This window comes from Anolis sagrei, chromosome 5 (genome assembly GCF_037176765.1).
Source record: "Anolis sagrei isolate rAnoSag1 chromosome 5, rAnoSag1.mat, whole genome shotgun sequence".
Taxonomy (NCBI): domain Eukaryota; kingdom Metazoa; phylum Chordata; class Lepidosauria; order Squamata; family Dactyloidae; genus Anolis; species Anolis sagrei.
Window position 1 is genome coordinate 26096559 of NC_090025.1, and position 22230 is coordinate 26118788.

The following is a 22230-nucleotide window of genomic DNA, read 5'->3' on the forward strand; positions in this document are numbered from 1 at the left end:
GGCAACAAAGATCCACATAGTTAAATAAACGATATTCCCCATAGTAACCTATGGATGTGAGAGCTAGACCATAAGGAATGCTGAATGAAGGAGGATAGATCTTTTCACAGTCCAAGGCACTCTTTAAAAAATTTCCTCCAACACCACAGTTCAAAAATGTCTAACTAGTCCATACTTCAGGAAATAATGGCTTACTGCTCACTGGAGGGAAGGATATTAGAGGTAAAGCTGAAGTACTTTGGCCACATAATGAGAAGACAGGAAAGCTTGGAGAAGAAAATAATGATGGGGGGAAAAAGATGGAAAAATGAAGAGGGGCTGACCAAGGGCAAGATGGATGGATGGTATCCTTGAAGCAACTGGCTGGACCTTGAAGGAGCTGAGAGTGGCCACGGCTGAGAGGGAGCTCTGGTGTGGGCTGGTCCATGAGGTCACGAAGAGTCGGAAGTTACTGAACGAATAAACAACAGTTACTTCTTGTAATCCAGGTGTGATCTAATCTCACTTATCTAAAAACTCTCACACTTGTCTTGAGCCAATGACCTGCAGCATTTTATGTCAAATGTGACATGTTTTGGCATACAACAGCAAACACTGTGAAGTTTTGTGGGATGTATAGTGTGCTGCTGCCTACCATTTTATTTTATACTGTATTCAGTAGTAAATCAGTCAAGATAGGTAAGAACCGTACACTACATCTGTGTAATGCATACAATATGATTTCAATAAAAGGAAGGAAGATCACAATTCTGCAACTACATAGGAAAGTGATGCTTTAATCATGATTCTCTCTGAAAGACAACTTTTTCATTGCAAAATGTTTTAGAAGAAAAGGCAACACCATTGATTTTAAGTGGGTTCAGTGTACAGTTACGTTGCTAGCCCATGGGGACAACAGTAAGATAGGAAATAGTAAGATACTTGATCTATTCAAAATCAGTCGATGGTACTAGTACTACTATTCCAATATGGAGATCAGTATTTTTTTAAATCTACATTGTCAGAGTAGGTCTAATTCAATTTGAACAAGCGTTTCCTCATGTTTCCTAAAGTAAGGCATGTTGGGTAACTGTAATGTTTTACTCCTGGAGTAAAAAGAGTTCCTTCTTCCAGCTTCTTAAAACTTTAGAACAGTTCGGATGCTAGAAATAGAAAGAAAAATATCGTAAGTTTAATTTGCCCTGTAAAAATTACTTCAGTCTTCTTTAAGGAATAAGTCAGGTATCACAAAGATTAAGATATTGCATACATTAAAGCAGTGTTTCTAAAACTGAGTTCCTCCAGGTGTTTTGGACTTTAACTCCCAGAAATCCCAGTCAGTTTACCAGGTGTTAGGAATTCTGGGAGCTGAAGTCCAAAACATCTAGGGGAGCACAGAAACTCTGGATTACAGAGTTCAAATGAAGAGCTAGTGTAGTGGTTTAAGCACTGGGATTACAAGTCCAGAGACCAGGGTTCAAATTCTCACACGGCCATGGAAACCCACAAGACGGCCTTGGCCAAGTCACTGTCACAGGAAGACAATGATACTGTTTCTGAACAAATCTCACTGAGAAAACCTTATGATAGTGCTGTCTTAGGATCACAATAGCTTGGAAACAACTGGAAAACAAACAAACAACAAAAAAATCAGATTTCCACTTGGTCCTCATGTTCCTGAAGGTCAACGGTCAACCATTAAGAGAAATCAATCAAATGCTGGTACGATAAAGAGAGAACATACAATATGCGGGCAAAGGAGATGCAGTGTATTGGAATAATTAATTAGGGATGGTTCCCAAAACTATTTTGAAAAGTCCTTTTTTAAAATCCTACCTTTGCTCAATACCACTAGACATAACAAATGAGGACTCTTAGTTCAGCTACAATCCTACCCTTAGTTGAATGCAAATCCGATAAAATCAATGGGGATTATGGATGTGTAAGATGGATGCAGGATTGAATCATTGCCATTTATATAAAAGCAGCAGCAAGACACCTACCTCTTTCCAGCATGCATGAGTTCAAAGGCCTCATTGATTTTCTCAAAAGGTAAGTTCTGAGTCACAAATTCATCCACTTTCATCTTTTTGGCCATGTATTCTGCTACCAGTTTTGGAACACTTTCTACACTCTTCCAGCCTGGTAAGAAATTACAATGTTTGTTTTCTGTTGTAGTGTCATAAACTAATATAATACCATGTAACACATTTTTTTGTTTCTGGGTTATAAACATAATTTCCTAATTGGTTCTATCATAAAAACATGGAAAAAGTTAGGGTTTGTTTTTGCGGGACATCCTGCAGCAGCTTTTGCTATAGCTTTTCAATGAATATCCCATTGAATTTCAACCAATTCAACATAGTTTGTGGCAGACACAAAAGCGAAGTTTCTAGAGTATAACAACTACTTCCAAAGTAAGTACTGCTAAATTAAACAGGAAATAATACTTTCAAATCAGGAACAGATTTTCCCCCCCAAATTTTGTTACATATTGTAATTTACAATACCAGATTTCTTCAATTGTGAGATGCACTCTAATTTCAGTCCCCCCACTACCAACATAAGATACATACATAAGGTACATACACCATACATAGATACACCTGAGATTCTAAGCTGCACCACATTTTTAGATTTTTGTATAGCAAAAGCTGCATTTTAGAACTGAAGAAACAAAGTAGCATGAAATAATAGTGACACGTAACAAAATGAAATTATATAAATGTGTCTTTTATAGCAGGATCTCAAGATTTCAGTGGTCACAAACATGCAAAGAAATTTACTAGCAATGCAAAATGGAAAGCAAGCGAAATATGGTATTACTGGGGGCAAAGAGTGGCAGGTACTGCTAGTTTTCTGTGCTGAAACAGAAGCCATTACCTGCCCCCCACCCCAATGTTTGGCCCATTTAGGACATGTTAGTAGCTGGATAAATTTATACCTCCAAAGGCAGTCCCTTTCCATGTTCGGCCAGTGACCAGCTGGAACGGGCGGGTGGCAATTTCCTGACCAGCAGCTGCAACCCCAACAATCACACTGACTCCCCAACCTTTGTGACAAGCTTCTAAGGCAGCTCTCTGTAAGACATAGAGGTGGGAGGAAGCACAAATTAATTTAACAAAGACAAACTGGAGGGCGGGGGGAGAAGATCATAAGATTAGTGGCATAGTATATGGTTTATATGCAAAAGATTCCATGTTGGATCTCTGGTGTCTCCCATTAAAAGAGCCAGAGTGCAAGTAGTAGAAAAGATTGCTTGGCAGTCAAATATTAAATTAGATGAATCAACATTCAGGCTTTGTACAAGGCATTCTCTATTTATTTACTGTATTTATATACCGCTTTTCTCACCTGTGACTGGACCCAAAGCGGTTTCAACATAATAATGTCTGCATATTTTTGTTCTTTTTATCATTTTTGGGCTACTGGTGCTGGGTCACGCTGCTGCTAATAAGTTACTCTGCTGTGCATTTATGAGAAGGGTCTTTTGTTAATGATCCCACTTACCCAACAGGTCTACCCCCATCATTTCAAATGGAGGCATACCTTCTCCCTGGAGCTGGGCCTTGCTTATAGTCCATCTTGCTTCATTATCATCTACAGCCAATGGAAATGCAACGAAGCCCAGCCATTCTTTAAATGCACTTTTACCCAGAAAAGGCCAGAGCCAAAGATCTTGTCCAGAATTAAAGACCTCCCATTCTTCAGGTTCTATTTCATAATAGTCTTACAACACAGACCCTCACAACTACAATAGACCAATGTACAAGCACACTCACCATGACATGAACATTACCAATGCATTCAAATGAGTAATCTACTCCTCCATCTGTCATCTCAACCAGGACTTCTTGAATAGGTTTCTTGGAGTCCTCAGGGCTGATGCATTCTGTAGCTCCGAATTCCTTTGCTTTTGCAAACTTGTCGTTGTTGAGATCAATCCCAATGATCCGGGAGGCACCTGCCACTTTGCAGCCCATTATGACAGCAAGCCCAACGCCACCCAAGCCAAAGACAGCACAAGTAGAGCCTGGTTCCACCTAAAAACAAAAATGACTATTTGACTGAAGGAATAAGGAAAAAGAGCAGTACTTAAGGCTGACAAAATAACACCACAGAATAATAATGATGATGATGATGATGACGATGATGGTCCCAGTGGTGATCGCCACACTGGGTGCAGTGCCTAAAACCCTTGGCCTGCACTTAACACAATCGGCGCTGACATAATTACCATCTGCCAGCTGCAAAAGGCCACCTTATTGGGATCTGCAAGCATTATTCACCGATACATCACACAGTCCTAGACACTTGGGAAGTGTCCAACATGTGATCAAATACAAAAGCCATCATAGTGATCTTGTTTGCTGTGTAATAATCTTGTTATGTATCAAATAATAATAATAATAATTTATTTATACTCTGCCTCATCCTTCCTAGGGGACTCAGGGTGAAATACAGTACACATATACTGCAAAAATTCAATGCCATTATACAATGAACAAAGGCAGACAGTACATAAACAGAGGTAAAGGCGTCCCATCTTTTTCCATCTCTGCCATCTGGAGGCTGTGCTGACTCCAGCCAAAGTTGGGGGGGGGGAGGGGTGCTGTCACGCCATCTTCTATGTCGAGGAGCTTTGTTGTCCTTAGACTTGTGTTTCTCAACCTGTGGGCTGGCCGCAAGAACGAAAATCCGGTCCACGATTATAGAAACTGTAGTGCAAACCTAAGAGTTTGAAACGTTACCTTTTGTACTAAAACTTCGAGGATCCTTCAGTTGGCATATTTAGGGAGTTGTATTTCATAAGGTTAACTTTTGCACACTCCCAAATAACCTGGTTTTGTGGGCATAACAACAACAACAACAAGTCTTTATTTATATCCTGCTTTTCTCCCTAAAAGGACCCAAAGCGCTTTACAACATTATATAAAAGATAATACAAAACAATATGCATATGTAAAACAATAACCTATAAAAACGAATTTACAATAATAAATAAACATATTTAAAAGCATTTCTCTAATGCAATTATTGCAGGCAACTCTATAAGACAGACTGTAAACATTAGCATGACTCAACAAAAGTTAGCCTTACTGTCATTACAGCTAAGTGTCTTCATCAAAAACTTGTGCGAAGAGGAACAGGAAGGTATTTAGCTGCTTTTTAAAAGATGTCAGGGAGGGGGCTGTTTTAACCTCATTGGGGAGGGAGTTCCAAAGAGTTGGAGCAGCCACCAAGAAGGCCCTCTCTCTCATTGCCGCCAACTGCATTTGTGATGGCAGCGGAAACGAGAGGAGGGCCACGCTAGAAGATCTTAACATTTGGGCAGGTTGGTATGAGGCAGTGGTTCTCAACCTGGGGTCCCCAGATGTTTTTGGCCTTCAACTCCCAGAAATCCTAACACCTGGTAAACTGGCTGGGATTTCTGGGAGTTGTAGGCCAAAAACACCTGGGGACCCCAGGCTGAGAACCACTGGTATGAGGAGATGCAGTCAGATAGGTAAGAAAGACCTGAACCATTTAGGGTAGCAAAGTGGAAGAAAACTCATCTGGAAGCGCAGTGGCTACCTTGGCAGTGTTCAATGCTGCTCCATATCCTGTAGAAACTCCACAGCCCAGCAGGCAGACTTTATCCAAGGGAGCTGAAGCATCAATTTTAGCCAGGGAGATGTCAGCAACAACCGTGTACTCTGAGAAAGTGCTTGTCCCCATGAAGTGTAGAACTTGCTTCCCTTTGCACGTGAAGCGAGTAGTGCCATCCGGCATCACTCCTTTTCCTTGAGTGACTCTTCAGAGAGAAGGAAAACAAGTTATTTAAATATTATGTAAAGTTACTGTCACAGAAAAGTTTAGACAGAATTCCCAGGGCAAGAAAATTGCAGTTTCTCAAGTCGCTCCTGACACGATGACCCCCCCCTCCAACCCCCCCCCCCCTGCCAAATAATGTTATGGCTGGGGGTCACCACAACATGAGGAACTGTATTAAGGGGCTGCAGCATTAGGAAGGTTGAGAAACACTGCTCTAGGGTCAGGGCTTCCAAGTTCTTGGTGTTTATGCCTCATTTGTTAAGGTTTGCTTCAAGCCCGTCTTTTTCCACTCTTGAGCCGAGAGTAAAGTAACTGCTTTGGGATGGTGATCAGGCATTTGGACAATGTGGCCAGTCCAGCAAAGTTGATGGTGGAGGATCATCCATTCAATTTTGGTGGTCTTTGCCTCTTCCAGAACGCTGACATTGTCTGCCTGTCTTCCCAAGAGATTTGCAGTGGAGAGGGACGTCTGTAAACAGTTTGTATTTTGCAGGCGTACAATAAAAGGTGACAATCCAGCAAGGGGGGTGTAGTCATTACATACTTGGAAAGAAATCAAATTGGAAAAGAGTAGCCTTTCTGCAATATCTAAAGAACTCAAGGACAAATGATTTTGGACAATTAGCGCCCGTGATTAGTGTGTCCCACTAGCTATCTCTAACACCGACATATTGTATTCACAAACAATCCTTGCCTTGTACCACAAGAGAGAAAGAAAGACAGGATGAGCAACACAAGAGCACCAACCTTATTTTCTGGCAGAGATTGGTTTTAGGATTTAAACAAAACTTGCATTCTCCACACTGAGGGATATACAGAGGGATAACGGTGTCTCCTGAAAAATATAAACAGTTGACTTGGTTTTACAGCTAACGGACCAAAGGGATATTTAACTAGATATTGCATAACAACGTGGAATGCTAACAAAGTGATGAAATGGCCTGCCTGTGCCTCCTCATAATCTATCATGGCAGTTACAAATTCAGGGCAAATTAAACACTATAAATTTAAAATTACCAAACTATGAACAGTTGAGTATCTTTAACAGTTGTGTGAATATGGAATGGCCCTTACAAAGTATATGCAATTACAGTTCTATAATTTCACTTTAATTGTCATGGCAACATCCTTGCAGTTTATTTGTTTACCGCATTTATATACCACCTTTCTCAGCCAGAGGCGACTCAAGGCAGTTCACAATTGGCAGTGATTTGATGCCATAACAATGATGAAAAATACAGTTAAAACAATTATAAAAACAATTCAACATTTAAAATGTAATATAAAAGAAACAATGTCCGTAAAAACAAAATCCTTAGCGTCTCTTTACTAAAATCGTTGTCCAATAGTATCGTCGGTCATTCCATATATTCGTTTTCATCTGACTATGCTCCAGTAGTAAAAGCTTGCTCGAAGAGCCAGGTCTTAACCATTTTAGTTTAGAAAGGGACATTTGGAAATTTCAGGGAAGAAAGTTTTGCTGTTTCAACAAACTACAAAGCTTAGGAGCCTGTAGGATGTGTCCATAACTAGATTAGAATCATTGTGCTATAATTGTGTTGTGTGGAAGAGCCCTTAAACAAGAACAGCCTTACTCAGAGGGTTTTAAAGAGGTTGAGAAAAGAACTGCTTTATTTACAGTTTCCTGTAAATAGTATAAGTTTTGAGTATAATACTCTAACCTTCCAGAAGCAACAAAGAATCCAACGGCACCTTCAAGACTAACACTAGACACATATGACAATCATTCTGGAAACAGTAACTGTGTACTGAATGTATTTACCTGCTTTAAATTTAGTCACTCCTTCTCCAACACTCTCTACAATGCCGGCTCCTTCGTGGCCCAGGATGACAGGGAAACTCCCTTCTGGATCGGCACCACTCAGAGTATAGGCATCAGTATGGCACACAGCAGTGGCAATGATCTAGGAAATCACGGAAAACAAACTGAACAGACAATTCAACAGGCTTGATATTTTCAAGACTTCAGAGCTGTTGGAGATCTCAGTTCATGATCTTCATCACTACAATATCTCTGGTTCAAATTACACCTCAGCTCCAAATTGATTAGTTCTCTCTCTTAGAGACCCAACAAGGAGTAACTGAGTAATACAACAGTGGCCCTCTCCCCAACATTCCTTGACATAGAGGGACGGATACTCAGCCTCTATGATCTTTCATATTACACTTCATCTTGTTGGGATCCAACCCCACATTGCTCAAGTCTCTAGCCCTGATTGAGGAACAAGTTAGTAAGCTTAGAATAGGGCGAGGATTTCCCTTTCCCAAAGTCTCGTGTATGACAGTATTTCTTTTCTCTTCTCTCTGTTTCTGCTCTAATTGGTTGTGTAGAACGAATACTTTCCTACTGCAAGCCTTTACTTCTGACTTCTACTTATGCATCTGAGTGTGTGCTGTGTGTTTTGAGATCTCTCTCTGCTTGTGCGTCAGATTTCCCCCCTCTCTTTTGAACCCTAAAGAGATGGAGTTAGAGTAGCTAGAACCCAGTTATTTACTATTAAGAAATGTACTTATTATTTTTGGATGTAAATAAACCTTTTGTAATCTTAAAGACTGAACTCTGGATATTTGCCTCCTAAGATCTTAATTCTTTACAGCCACATGACACTTCACACTCTGCTTGCTGTGAACTGAATGCTCAACTATAAGCAACCTGTTTTTGTATTTTGGATGCTCTGCTTTATTTTTGGGTAGTTTCCCCCTAATACAGAAAATCCTAACACATCTCTCACCTCAGCACAACCACACATAAAGACACAGGTAACCCTAAGGCATTACAGGAATAATGCATATATGAAATAAATGTATTTATTTATTTATTTATTTACAGTATTTATATTCCGCCCTTCACAACCCACAGGGCACTCAGGGTGGATTACAATGTACATATACATGGCAAACATTCAATGCCATAGACACGTAACATATATAGACAGACACTCAGAGGCTCTCTAACATTCCAGCTTCTGGCCACCAGGAGAGCTGTCAGTTCACCGTCCGTTTGTGAAACTGATGAAGTACTTCCTCATTCTTTGCATACTTCCTGGAGATTTTTATGGCTTCGTAAATCAGTTAAATTAGCCTCCCCACATAAGTGGTACCTAAATTTCCTACTTGACAGATGCAACTGTCTTTTGGGCTGCAAAGGTCGACAACAAGCTACACAATTTTGGTCAAAAGCTCACTCTGACCCAGGCTGGCTTCGAACTCATGAGCTTTCGGTCAGTAGTGATCTTAATGCAGCTGACTCCCAGTGGATGGCCCTTGAGGGTCTCTTCCAACTCTAAGAGTCTATATTGGGAGTAGGCCTGTTTTAAAGTCATCAGTTAAGAAAAATAACTATGAAGTATGAGCTAGTGAAGAAAACACTCCCAGTGGTTTGTGGATAGCTAGAGCTGATTCCCCCCTTCGGCTCCATATACTTTATAAATATTCTAGGTTTCATTTTGTCTCTTGAAAAATATCAACATGTACAGCCAAATAATAGAAGTACTGTTTAGTTACCCTGATGCGGACTTCATGAGCTTTGGGCGGTGCAACTTCGACCTCCTCAATGGACAGAGGCTTGCCAGCTTCCCAGGCAACAGCTGCCTTGCATTTGATAACCTAAAGAGATTTTGAAAAAGAGAGTTGTATTATTTCGTTTGGAGACTTGGGGGGGGGGGGGGGGAATGCTGTGGCACACATCCACAGATTTCAATTGACCTAGTATAGTTATAGAAAAGATTTTGCTCAAAAAATTATTAAATCAAGGGAACTAATTTTTGGAAAAGGAGAATATATTATTGTGACATTTCAAGATTAGCAGGTGTTGCTAGAGAGACCTGTGCCATTTTAACCAACTCTTGTAAGATCTGTAGCCATATGGTCATATTTTGCATCTTTCTCTATCTTATTACACTGTAATCCCAACATCACAATTATGCAGTAGCTAATTGCAATTGCTGCCCGGTGGCACAGTGGGTTAAACCATTGAGCTGCTGAACTTGCTGACCAAAAGGTTGGCAGCTCAAATCTGTTTAGCAGTTAGTGGAATACAAACAATGGCATGTAGTTTCAGTTGACACAGTTGTGTATGGAACAACACAAAAGTCATAGTGTACGTTTTCTAATATTATACCAAAACATGGGAGGGAAAATGGTAGTTGCAGAAAAGTTCAACTTGCCTGCCCACAAATTAGTTTATTACTAAACAGAACAAGGTACAAACAGGCCTGATGCCCAGTAAAATATTTACTTTCTTCTGTTTCTCTTACTTTTACACTGACCGGATGAATATTGAGCAAAAATATGGAGCAGATCAAAGTAAATGATTTATATATTGTGCATGAAAAGTTTTGAAAATGCACTAAAAGGCGGTTTGAGTCAGAACCTGATATATTATGTTGAATTTATGCCATGTTGAATTTTACAACATGTTTACTAAAGGATGTCTTCAAGCAAGGCAGAGGTCCATAAACGTTTTCAACAAAAGGAAAGGAGACAGGGCAAATGCAAGTTACATAACTTGGAGAAATAGAAACAGCAAGTCTTTAAATTGTCATAGATACACTGGATATGGACATAACTCAAAACCCACTGGAGGAATTGACACCAAATTAATTAAGCTTTTTGATTGAATTGCGATAGCACAGGCCTGGGCAAACTTGGGCCCTCCAGGTGTTTTGGACTTCAACTACCGGCGGTTAGGAATTGTGGAAGTTGAAGTCCAAAACACCTGGAGGGCCCAAGTTTGCCCAGGCCTGCTCCAGCATTTTTGCATATATTCCTGCTCTGTAGCACCATTCCCCCAGGAGAAACTCAGAAGGAAAAAGGCTATAAAGACTGCCTCTGAGCATGAGCAAAGTGGAAAACAGATCCTCCCCCAAAAGTAGAAGAGTTGCATGCAGGCAACTCTCCTTTCCTTTGCAAAACAGCCTTTTAAAAAATATAATGCACAGATTATAATTCAGGGAGCAGCTTCCTCTCTTGCAAAAGTCATGGATTTCTCCCATTCCTCCTTTTAAGGCAACCCTTCCCTATGGCTTCCTTCCCTCAACACTTTCCACCATGCAACCCCTTTCAATGCAGCTCCTTGCAGACTTTTAAGCCCTCCAATGGGTTGCAATGCAAGCACCTACCCCGCTCGCCATGGCCTTCACCAGAAAGAGCCCTTTCTTGGTCTGCCTCTTGCAAGACGCCCCCTTCTGCTGCACTGCGCATGCGTCCTCTTCTGAGCGCCGCCTCCGAAGCAAGGCACCGGCTTCAGTGCCTGCATTCACTGATTTAGGGCGCGAGGGGGCGCTCTTTCCCAAGGGTTCCATTAGAATCAATTCAGCTATCTATCTAATCCATATAAATAAAAATGTAATGCTCGTTTGTGGGATTAACATAATTCAAAAACCACTGGACGGATTGAAACCAAATTTGGACACAATACACCTAATAGGCCAATGGGTATTTATTTATCTATCGTGTCATCAGCAACCATACCATTTTATTTCTAACAGAACAAAACAAACAGATTTAAAAAAACCACAGATTTTGCAAACTTGGTAGTTGATTAAATGTCCTTTGACCAGTATCTGGCTACTTGGAGTGCCTCTGGTGTTGCTGCAAGGAGGTCCTCTATTGTGCATGTGGCAGGGCTCAGGTTGCATTGCAGCAGGTGGTCAGTGGTTTGCTCCTCTCTGCACTCGCATGTCAAGGATTCCACCCTGTAGCCCCATTTCTTAAGATTGGCGCTGCATGTCGTGGTGCCAGAGCACAGTCTGTTCAGCGCCTTCCAAGTCGCCCAGTCTTGTGTGCCCAGGGGGGAGTCTGTCATCTGGTATCACCCATGGATTGAGGTTCTGGGTTTGGGTCTGCCACTTTTGGACTCTCGCTTGCTGAGGTGTTCCAGCCAGGGGCGGCTCGTCCATTACTCAAAGTAAGCAGTCGCAGTACACTTTTTTTTGCCAGGGGCGCAGAGGCGCCTCTGTAAATGCCCCTCGACCGCCACTTGAGGAGCGCCCCCTCGGCTCACAACAGCCCTAGCAGTCGGGGGAAGCCTCAGCAACCCATTACGCAAAGTAAGCATTTGCAGTATAGTTGATTTTGCCCAGGGGCACTCTTGAGGTGCTCTTGGGGGAAAATAGACCTTGACATATGAGAGTTGTAGTTACGGGAATGTATAGTTCACCTACAATCAAAGAACATTCTGAACTCCACCAATGATGGAATTGAACCAAATATGGCTCACAGAACTCCCACGATGAACAGAAAATATATATCAATGATTGGTGGGGGGGGGGGGGGCGCCAAAATACTGTTTGCTTACTGTTGAAAATTACCTAGGGCCGCCTCTGGTTCCAGCAAGTGTCTCTGTAGATCTAAGAAAACTATGTCTTGATTTAAGTCGTTGACGTGCTGGCTGATACCCAAACGGGATGAGCTGGAGATGTCTCTGCCTTGGTCCTTTCACTATTGGCTGCTACTTCCCGGCGGATGTCAGGTGGTGCAATACCGGCCTCCTCGCAGGATTGCAAGACATCCGGCCTTCCCCTGGGCAACGTCTTCGTAGACGGCTGATTCTCTCACCTCAGAAGCAACCAGGCCAATGAGTGACCATCACTCATAAAAACACTGAAAAACACAGCAGAAGAGACTTAAAAAGCCAAAAAACCAAAAATGTATTACAATGCATGCACAAAACTACATATATATGCAAACACACATATATAAACATATACACAAACATAAATACACACATATACACATATATACACACACAAAACACACAAACACACTCACAAAACACTTATACACAGATTGGGCCACAGCAATGTGTGGCAGGGGACGGCTAGTATATAAAAAAATGTAATGTTCGTTTGTGGGATTAACATAACTCAAAACCCACTGGAGGAATTGACACCAAATTTGGACAGAATACGGCTAACAACCCAATGAATGACCATTACTAAAAAAAATAATGATTTTGTCATTTGGGAGTTGTAGTTGCTGGGATTTATAGTTCACCTACAATCAAAGATCATTCTGAACTCCACCAACGATGGAACTGAACCAAATGTGGCACACAGAACTCCCATGCCCAACAGAAAACACTAGAAGGGTTTGGTGGGCATTGACCTTGAGTTTGGGAGTTGTAGTTCACCTACATCCAGAGAGCACTGTGGTCCCAAACATTGATAGACCTGGACCAAACTTGGCACGAATATTGCATATGCCCAAATATGAACACAGATGGGGTTTGGGGGAAATAGACCTTGATATTTGGTAGTTGTAGTTGCTGGGATTTATAGTTCACCTACAATTAAAGAGCATTCTGAACTCCACCAACGATGGAATTGAACCAAATGTGGCACACAGAACTCTGATGACCAACAGAAAACACTAGAAGGGTTTGGTGGCCATTGACCTTACGTTTGGAAGTTGTAGTTCACCTATATGCAGAGTGCACTGTGGACGCAAATAATGATGGATCTGGACCATTCCATATGCCCAAATATGAACACAGATGGGGTTTGCGGGAATCGACTTTGACATTTGGGAGTTGTATTCACAGTTCACCTACAATAAAAGAGCATTCTTAACCCCACCAACGACAGAATTGGGGCAAACTTCCAACACAGATCCCCAATGACCAACAGAAAATACTTAAGGCCAACCAGTCCAACTCCCTTCACAAGGGCAAGAAAACATTATCAAAGCCCTCCTGACAAAGAGCCATCCAGCCATAGATATAGATAGATAAATATGATTCACACACACACATAATATCCTAGATTTGAAAGGGATCCCTAAAGAAGGACAATTATATGTTGCATGTTCCAGAGGAAGCAAACCAGACAATCTCCACATTAACACTGACAAAGAAACAGCAAGAAGTACTGTTTACCCACAAGCAGAAAGACGTTACATATATTTGAAACCAACACTTTCTCATTACTTTATTTTCCAGATCACCAGACTGGGCCACAGCGCGCTTGGCAAGGACGAGAGACAGGGCCTTCTCAGTGGTGGCCCCTCGGCTGTGGAACGCCCTGCCTGCAGATATCAGATCGGCCCCCTCCCTGCTGGTGTTTCGGATGAAAGTGAAGACCTGGCTGTTCAAACAAGCATTTGATTAAACAGTGTAATTGAACATAGGAATACGGAATAATGGATGATGAGAATGGATTCTGATTTTACTGTTGAGGCGCTAATGATTGTTATATGGATGTTTCATGATTTATGTTACAATTATTTTTAATTGCCCTATACTTGTCTCGTGATGTTTTGTATTGATGTTGTTCACCGCTTTGAGTCGCCTGAGGGCTGAGAAAAGCAGTATCTAAATAAAGTAAATAAATAAATAAATATTATTATAAAGTTATTGTTGATACCATATTGTTTTTGTTTACTCTCCTTCTCCACTTACAGAGCTAGTTTACTGTTTTTCTTTGAAATATGGTAAATATTAAAAAACATTTATCTTACTGATGCCTCAATACATGTAATTTTACTGATATCTATGCTTATTTTGAAATTTGCCAGTAGCTGATGTATTTACCACCCTCGGCTTATACTCGAATCAATCAGTTTGTGGTAAAATTAGGTGCCTCGGCTTATAGTCAGGTCGCCTTATAGTCGAGTATATACGGTATTTATTTATACTCGAGTATATACGATATATAGGTATAATACAAACAAATTATTTCCATATTTTTGCTGATTTGAAACAATATGAAAAACATAGCAGGAAAAAAGCGAACATTAGATGGCACTATAACATTGAAGATTATAGTTTTATCACAGCTGCCGGACTGTGGATTTTAAGTTTCTTGTGAATGCTTCCAGATTAAGGGACCTTCCACACAGACATATAAACCAGAATATCAAGGCAGATAGTACACAATAACTGCTTCGAACTGGGTTATCTGAGGGCCCCTGCACACAGCTATATAACCCAGAATATCAAGGTAGAATAACCTATAGTATCTGCTTTGAACTGGAATATCGGAGTCCACACTGCCATATATCCCAGTTTCTGAATCCAGATTATCTTCTTTGAACTGGATCATATGGCAGCGTAGACTCATATAATCCAGTTCAAAGCATAAATTCTGGATTCAAAAACTGGATTATATGGCCATTGATATTTAGGTTTGTAGAATCCTGAAGGAGATACAAACGAGTTTTGTTTTGTTTCTCAGAAACAGTACAATCTGTTCCATCCGACTTGTAAGAAATTCTTGGATTGCAAAAGTCTTCCAAATGGGAGACAACTCAATACAAATAAATCAGATATCTTTGTGGGGGGTCTCCTGAGGCTGTTCAAGAATAACCCACATTATGGCAATAACAAAACAATCCAAAAGGAACAATTAAGGTAAAGGACATGTTCCAGAAGCATTCTCTCCTGACGTTTAGTCCACATCTATGGCAGGCATCCTTAGAGGTTGTGAGGTCTGTTGGAAACTAGACAAGTGAGGCTTATATATCTGTGGAATGTCCAGCGGGGGAGAAAGAACTCTTGTCTGTTGGAGGCACGTGTGAATGTTGCAATTGGCCAGATAATCTGTATATGTATAAATCTACATGGCCGGATAATCTGAGATATCTCTGCCAAAGAGTGTTGATGCCTCATCAAACTACTACTCCTGTGTGGAAGATTTTCTGATTTTCTGCTACTTCAGTAGGTAGACCATGTCTGGATGTAGATCTGCCCCAGGATCTGATCCCAGATTATCTGCTTATCCCAGATTATCTGGCAGTGTAGACTCATATAATCCAGTTCAAAGAAGATAAACTGATATCACATCCTGGGATATAGGGCAGTGTAGATCCAGCCCATGAACCAATGGATTCAAGAAAGAAAGAAAAAGAAATTCCATCTAAAGATATTATGGTTAAACCGCTGAGCTGCTGAATTTACTGACCAAAAGGTTAGTGGTTTGAATCCAGGGAGCGGGGTGAGCTCCTGCTGTTAGTGCCAACCTGGCAGTTCGAAAACATGCAAGTGTGAGTAGATCAATAAGTACCGCTTCTGCAAGAAGATAAAGGTGCTCCATGCAGTCATGCTAGTCACATGACCTTGGAGGTGTCTATGGACATCACCAGCACACCCCTCAGAGTCAGACGCGACTGGACTTAATGTCAAAGGGAAATCCATTTGGAAGAACTTCTTGATAAAGAACCAGTTCAGCAGTAAGGTGAGCATCTAATCACTGAAAGCATCTAATCACTGAAACACAATCTTTTTATTCTGTCTAGTGTATTATTGCTGATAAAGGGCTCATTGCTACCTTATCTGTTTAAGCTATCCTTGTTTTCCTTGTTCCATTATTCTTTGTAAGGTTTTATTTATGACCCTGGAATCAAACCTTTTGTTAGAGGATTTAAAACATATATTGGATGCCTGTTTCTTGGGGTTATTTTAGCAATATATTGTGTACTGGCAGAGGATGGACTAGATGACCTTTGGGGTCATTTGTAGCGCTGTGATTTTGTTATTTTAATTGCATTGTTAGGAGAGAAAAAGAACATGAGCCTACTGTGTGAAGTGAAATCAAACACCTATCTGGTCGTAATTTAGGATTGTTCTTTGGGCTGTGTTCTGAAATTCCTTCCTAAAGTACTTCCAAGCCATCTAAACTAGTAGACATTAATATAGTGTCTTTCTGAGCCGGTTTAACAACATAGTTAACAGCTGCCATAATTCCACTTATGACACTGTTTATTTTACATATTTTATGGACATACTACGTCTGTGGTCCTCCTGCCCTAACATCTAATTTAGGCAACCCTTTCCAAACATCTGCAGTGTTTGCAAATATACTGCCAAGAGAAATGAAAAGATAGTACAATATTTCTTTAGCTCAGCCTGGAGTTTCTGGAGACATCATATCAGAAGTGTATTCAAGCTGAAATAATACAGTGAGGTTAGGATCAAGTAGTAGAATAAAAATAATAGCATTCTGCTTTATTGAACACAAATATTTCTTGTAAAGGCTAGCTTATCACTTGTCAACATAGCTTTGAATGAGCCATCTGCTCCAAAAAAAGACTGCTTGTTGATCTTTCAGCATTTTAATTTGTAACTAGACTTCTCACAATGTATATACAAGAACATCGTATTAATTTTCAATAAGGAATATTTTGCAAACTAAGAAACAATTCTAATCTAGCAAAACGGTGAGACTAAGGAGATTGGACCATGTTTATTGAGTAGTTAATTTCAATGGAATTTTCCATTATCACTGAGTGCACAACATTTATCGTTTTGGCTGAGATTCTCTGCAGGTTGGCATCTTGTTGCCGTAATCAGTCTCCATTTAATATTCTTATCTTTTCTTTCGCTTTGCTTCCTTTAGCATCTAATCACTGAAACACAATCTTTTTATTCTGTCTAGTGTATTATTGCTGATAAAGGGCTCATTGGTACCTTGTCTGTTTAAGCTATCCTTGTTTTCCTTGTTCCATTATTCTTTGTAAGGTTTTATTTATGACCCTGGAATCAAAGCTGTTATATAGGGAATAATGATTAGCTTGAATACGTTTCCACGTGTTCAATATAGCGCATATCCTTTGTATCTTGATGGTTCACCATATTTATAGACTTCCTGGAGATATCTAACTGGCTGTCGTTGGAAACGGAATATGACCAGAAAGGCTACAAATGCATCCTCACTTTTATGTGGCTGGTTGCTCCAATGCAATTGGGGAGATGAATCTGCTCTTTGTTTTAGCTTGAACTTTAAAGGAGCTGCTGAACCTCACCTTCAGAGTTGGACTTATACATATACATCAGTGGTTCCAACCCTTTTTTTTACTAGGGACCACTTGACCAGGGACCGCTTGACCAGAGACCACTTTGACCAGGGACAACTTGACCAGGGACCACTTTGACCAGGGACCACTTTCCACTATTAGTACCGCAAAGGTGAAGAATCAGTTTTGGTCAACATTAGATTCGGTTTGGTTATTTGGGGTGCTGATTCAGAAAATTGCATTGGATAGACCACATCAGCTCTAGTTTCTGATACAGAATAAATGCCATCCAGTAGTCGCCATCTGCTCATCCACAGAATACCATATTTAATAATCTAGAGCTGATATAGTCTATCCAATGCAGTTTTCTGAATCAACACCCCAAATAATCCCAGGAACAGGCCTAAAAATGAAGACATCAAGCAGGCCCGTAGGCCAGGATTTCGTTTCGGGGGGGGGGGGGGGGCTGAATTTTTTTCAGGGGGGATTCGAGGGGGGCTGAGTTTCGGGGGGGGGGCTGAGTCTGAGTGAAAGAGGGTCTAGTCTAGCAAACCTTTTGTATCATTACTCCAATACCCTCATGCATATGGGATCTATTGAGTATGGTGATCAGATCATGATATGAATAAACATAACAGTTTAAATAATGCACCAGTAAGGCCTTTTCGCGAACCACCATGAGAATTTCGGGCGGGGGGGGGCTGAAGCCCCCCAAGGCCCCCCCCCCCCGGCTATATGCCTGACATCAAGGCACCCTTGCTTCCAGGTGCCACATGGAATGGCTTCACCCAGGGAGAGGGAGGAGAAGGAGAAGCAACAGTCAGGAGGCTTGTTGTTGCGCCTTTCGTGGGTACTCTGCCTCTCTCCTCTTGACATTCCCGTTACCTCGGCACTATAAAAATTCATACAAACTAGCAAAGCAAGAAAAAGAGATTCAAATCTCCTGGCACTGCTGTGCCAGCACAGGTATACAGTTTTTCCCTTAACTCTATGTTGTTTGAGGTTGTGGGAGGGACTGCAGACCATGTGATCAAATTTGGGACTATTCAGACTAAGACTCCATTTTAGAAGTCAGTGTGTGTATTTAGTATTGTGTTGGTTATACATTAGACATGAGACTGCATCAGACTGTCTGATTGCATTAGAGAAGAAACTGCAACATAATGCCTCAGAGAACTTATTGTTTAAACTTTCAACTGATAAGCAATGTACCTGTATGCTGAATACATGAAGGTTGTAAGTAAATCAGTTATGTTACTTTTAATGAAGACTACTTATTTTGTCTCTTGCGAACATGATTTAAAATCAAATATATTTTATAGGAGAGTAGATGTTTTGGGCAACTGAAATAACACTTCTGAAGGTCTGCTACATATTTTGTGCATTGGCATAAATCTTTGTTCCTGACAGTTCAAAGAGACAACCAGGTATATCAGTCTAACAGCTGAGAAACTTAATTTTCCTTGCATGTATACTAGTGGATATAGAGAAGATTGACTCAAACAAGTTTTTAGCTTTTCCCAGTAAGATCATGTTTTCCAAATGGTAGTGAATGCCAATCTCCAAAAGGTCATGCTTCCAAAAGGCTTTGGAGATTCTGGTTTTCCAAAAGGTTATGATCTCAAAAATCACCCATTTCCCAAAATAAGTAAACCCTAATGAACATAGTGAGTCTTAATTCTGAAATAAAAATGCATTGGATTGTACTGTTTCTGCCAGCAGTGGTGGATAATCTTTTACTCTCTAAGTAGACTGGAGATAGGTTTAAAGACTTAGAACATATTGCTCAAATGAGTTTTGTTGAAGGAAACCCAAACCACATATACATATTTCTTAGCCGTTGTGAAATTCAGCACCATTAAGGGATGGCCAGGTTCCAATGTTACTGTATTGTTTTTGGAGTTTTCTAATGTGCAATGACCAGCGTTTTCATTGCAAAAAGCATCTGTCGCCCAGCAACATTTTTATGAGTTCCCACAAATCCAAGCAAATCTGAGCTGCGAAACTTGCATTTTGGCATTTATTGCCTATCAGTTTTTGTTTTAAACACCTTGTTGTTGGCTTGTCATAGGAATTTTTCTCTTTTATGACAGCTTTAAACAACATTTAATGACTACTTTAATGAGAGAATACGTATTCTGATTCGCAACGAATGTCTTCAGCTACTGCAATCGACCTCCAAAGTGATAGTGCTCTAGGTGCTGATAAGATTCATGTCTGGTGGTGAACCTGCTGGTTGCCTAGCTTCAGGCGTACCAACATAGTTTCAGGCCAGCCAAAGGTGAACATATCGTATTTTCTTGGTAAAAGGGGGTTTAGCCTTCCTCTATGGCTGAGAGAGTGTTGACTTGCCCAAGGTCTGCCAATGGGTTTCCATGACCGAGCAGAGATTCGAATTCCAGTCTCCAAACATGTAGTCCCGCATTCAAACCACTATGCCACGGAGGCTTTCTTGTTGCATGTATGCTCATTATAAATACTGTGGAAGGAAATATTTGAGCACGTTAAACATATCTGAACCCATCAAACAACAGTATTCATTGCAAAATCATTGCTTCCTCAAGTGGTGTGAAATTCCTCCAGTATCACCAAGAGATTTGCTTGCCTTTGAATGACATGGTACAGAGTTTCTCCATAGTGTTTTGTCTACAAATTCACAAAGGTAAAACAGAAGTGGAAATAAAGATCTGGCATTCACACAAAGCATCAGATCTGCAAAGATGGAAACTGCCATGGCACTTTGCAGGATTTCTAGTAGAATCTAGTGATTGAGGCAAGGCAACTGCATGACAAAAAACTTGCCTGGAAACACTATTATTTTTCAATATAAGCTAGGAGTCTGAACTACTGTATTAGAGCCTTCTAGCAGAGAATCTTAAGTACATCCCTTAATAGACTATGATTCCTGTAATATTCAGCCATTACAGCTGAAGTAGCATTAAAATGCAATAACTAAGTTGTGTGGATATACACTAAACAATTTTACACATTGAAATAGTTCCTAATAAGAGATGTTGGCAGCCCAGATTGGACCACACAAACCTTTCACATACTGAATTGGCCCATAGTTAAGGATTTTCCCAGTCTGAGTAGCAATTGCCAGTAAAATATACAGAGAACAGGTTGTATTAGCAATTGCTTTGTTTAGAAAAGGAAGCATACATTATTCTGTTTCCCTTCCTTTTCAGCACCAAGACAAAGAGCCAGGAAGGGGGAAATAACAGATCTTGAAATGTTCCATTCTCATGTGAACTATCCCTCGCTAGTAAAAGTGATCTTAATGGCACAGGGATGATAATTTTCACCAAACCTGCATAGCCTGTTGTCCCAGAAGCCCTGACCATCTTGTCAAATGGTCTGGAAGTCCAAAACACTTGGACTTCTACTAGTAGTGCAGGCCTGATTTACATGATATCTCTGCATGATTATATACAAATATGTCACAATAAATTCAATGTTCAGATTTGACAAATATGAATTTAATATGATGTGTGGAATTAATGGAAGAATGGAATGATGTGTGGTTGGAGTTAATAATTTAATATAATATTAAGGCCTGCAATGACTAATTACCTGCTTACTGGAACTGTGATCAAAACCTGCTAATGAAAATTGATAAGAACTGTGACAATGGTTCTTTCAAGTTAAGGAAATGTTTGCAATATTCCTTATGTTAAGAAGGAAGTCAACAAAGCCTTGTATTTGTCAACACCAATCAAGAAGAGTCAACATCTGGCCAGGAAACTGAGATGGATCCAGGATGGAAGTCGTCTATTATTAATTTACAACTTTAGGACTACATCAACAGAATATTCCTATAAAAGACTCAGTCTAATAATGCTCAAATTGTGACCAACCTGAGGAGTCTGGTTCACCCCCCATGCTCTGGGAAGGAGAGAGATGGTGTATTTGGAGGGTGTCAGATATGCTATGGGAAAGGATGATTCTGATCACTTTGGGGCTTCTTTCTCAACGGAAGAGGAAGAAGTGCGCTTTTGGAGTCTTACATTTTGTGCAGGGAGTCAGGTTCTGGTGTGTGGAAAACAGAGATCTGGTCGTTTGGCATTGTTCTTAGGGAAAGAAGTTTTGGCATTTTGGCGTTTTGAAGTTTTAGCGTTATGGAAGTTTTGGAACTATACGTTGACAGGCTGCAGGAAAGTGGGGTCTGGCCTAACAAGTGCTTCTAACAAGTGAAGCGTAATATAGAATCACACCGGAGGACCTAAAGAGGCCCACAAACACTTCTGGAGAAAGGGAATATATTTTGGAGTGTGAGTAAGTGAATCTGTGGATGACAAGGGGATCACATTGTGCTGCTGATTAAGGTTTCCAGGTCAGCAGCATCCCTGGCCCTAATTTTTTGCATTCATCAACAACAAAGGACAGGACCACAACCACAAGACCGCCACCTAAACATAGTAAATATATAACAAATACCAGCAACCAATAAATATGACATTTATAGTAAATATGAAAATAAAGAAATGAACAAATATGATATTTATGGCAACTGTGAACACCAGAGAACTGAAGATATATATCAAGTAAAACAGAATATTATGCTAAACATACAAATAACATATAACAAAAATAATTTTACATTCCATTCCAAGAGAACAAATGAAATAGATCACAATATAAAGATGTGAAACATAAGAGACCAAGATTTATACTGTAAAATATAAC

General features: G+C 40.4%; 1 protein-coding gene across 1 annotated transcript; it reads right to left on the reverse strand.

Annotated features, from left to right (window-relative positions):
- Nucleotides 1–756: 756 nt before the first annotated feature.
- LOC132776989 (alcohol dehydrogenase class-3) lies at nt 757–11024 on the reverse strand. The gene is made up of 9 exons (XM_060779199.2): nt 10935–11024; nt 9319–9420; nt 7577–7718; nt 6541–6628; nt 5554–5773; nt 3762–4022; nt 2924–3059; nt 1983–2121; nt 757–1142 (listed from the first exon to the last, which is right to left on the reverse strand). The coding sequence occupies exons 1-9, from the start codon at nt 10944–10946 to the stop codon at nt 1118–1120; spliced, it is 1125 nt and encodes a 374-aa protein (XP_060635182.2). The 5' UTR covers nt 10947–11024; the 3' UTR covers nt 757–1117.
- Nucleotides 11025–22230: the final 11206 nt, after the last annotated feature.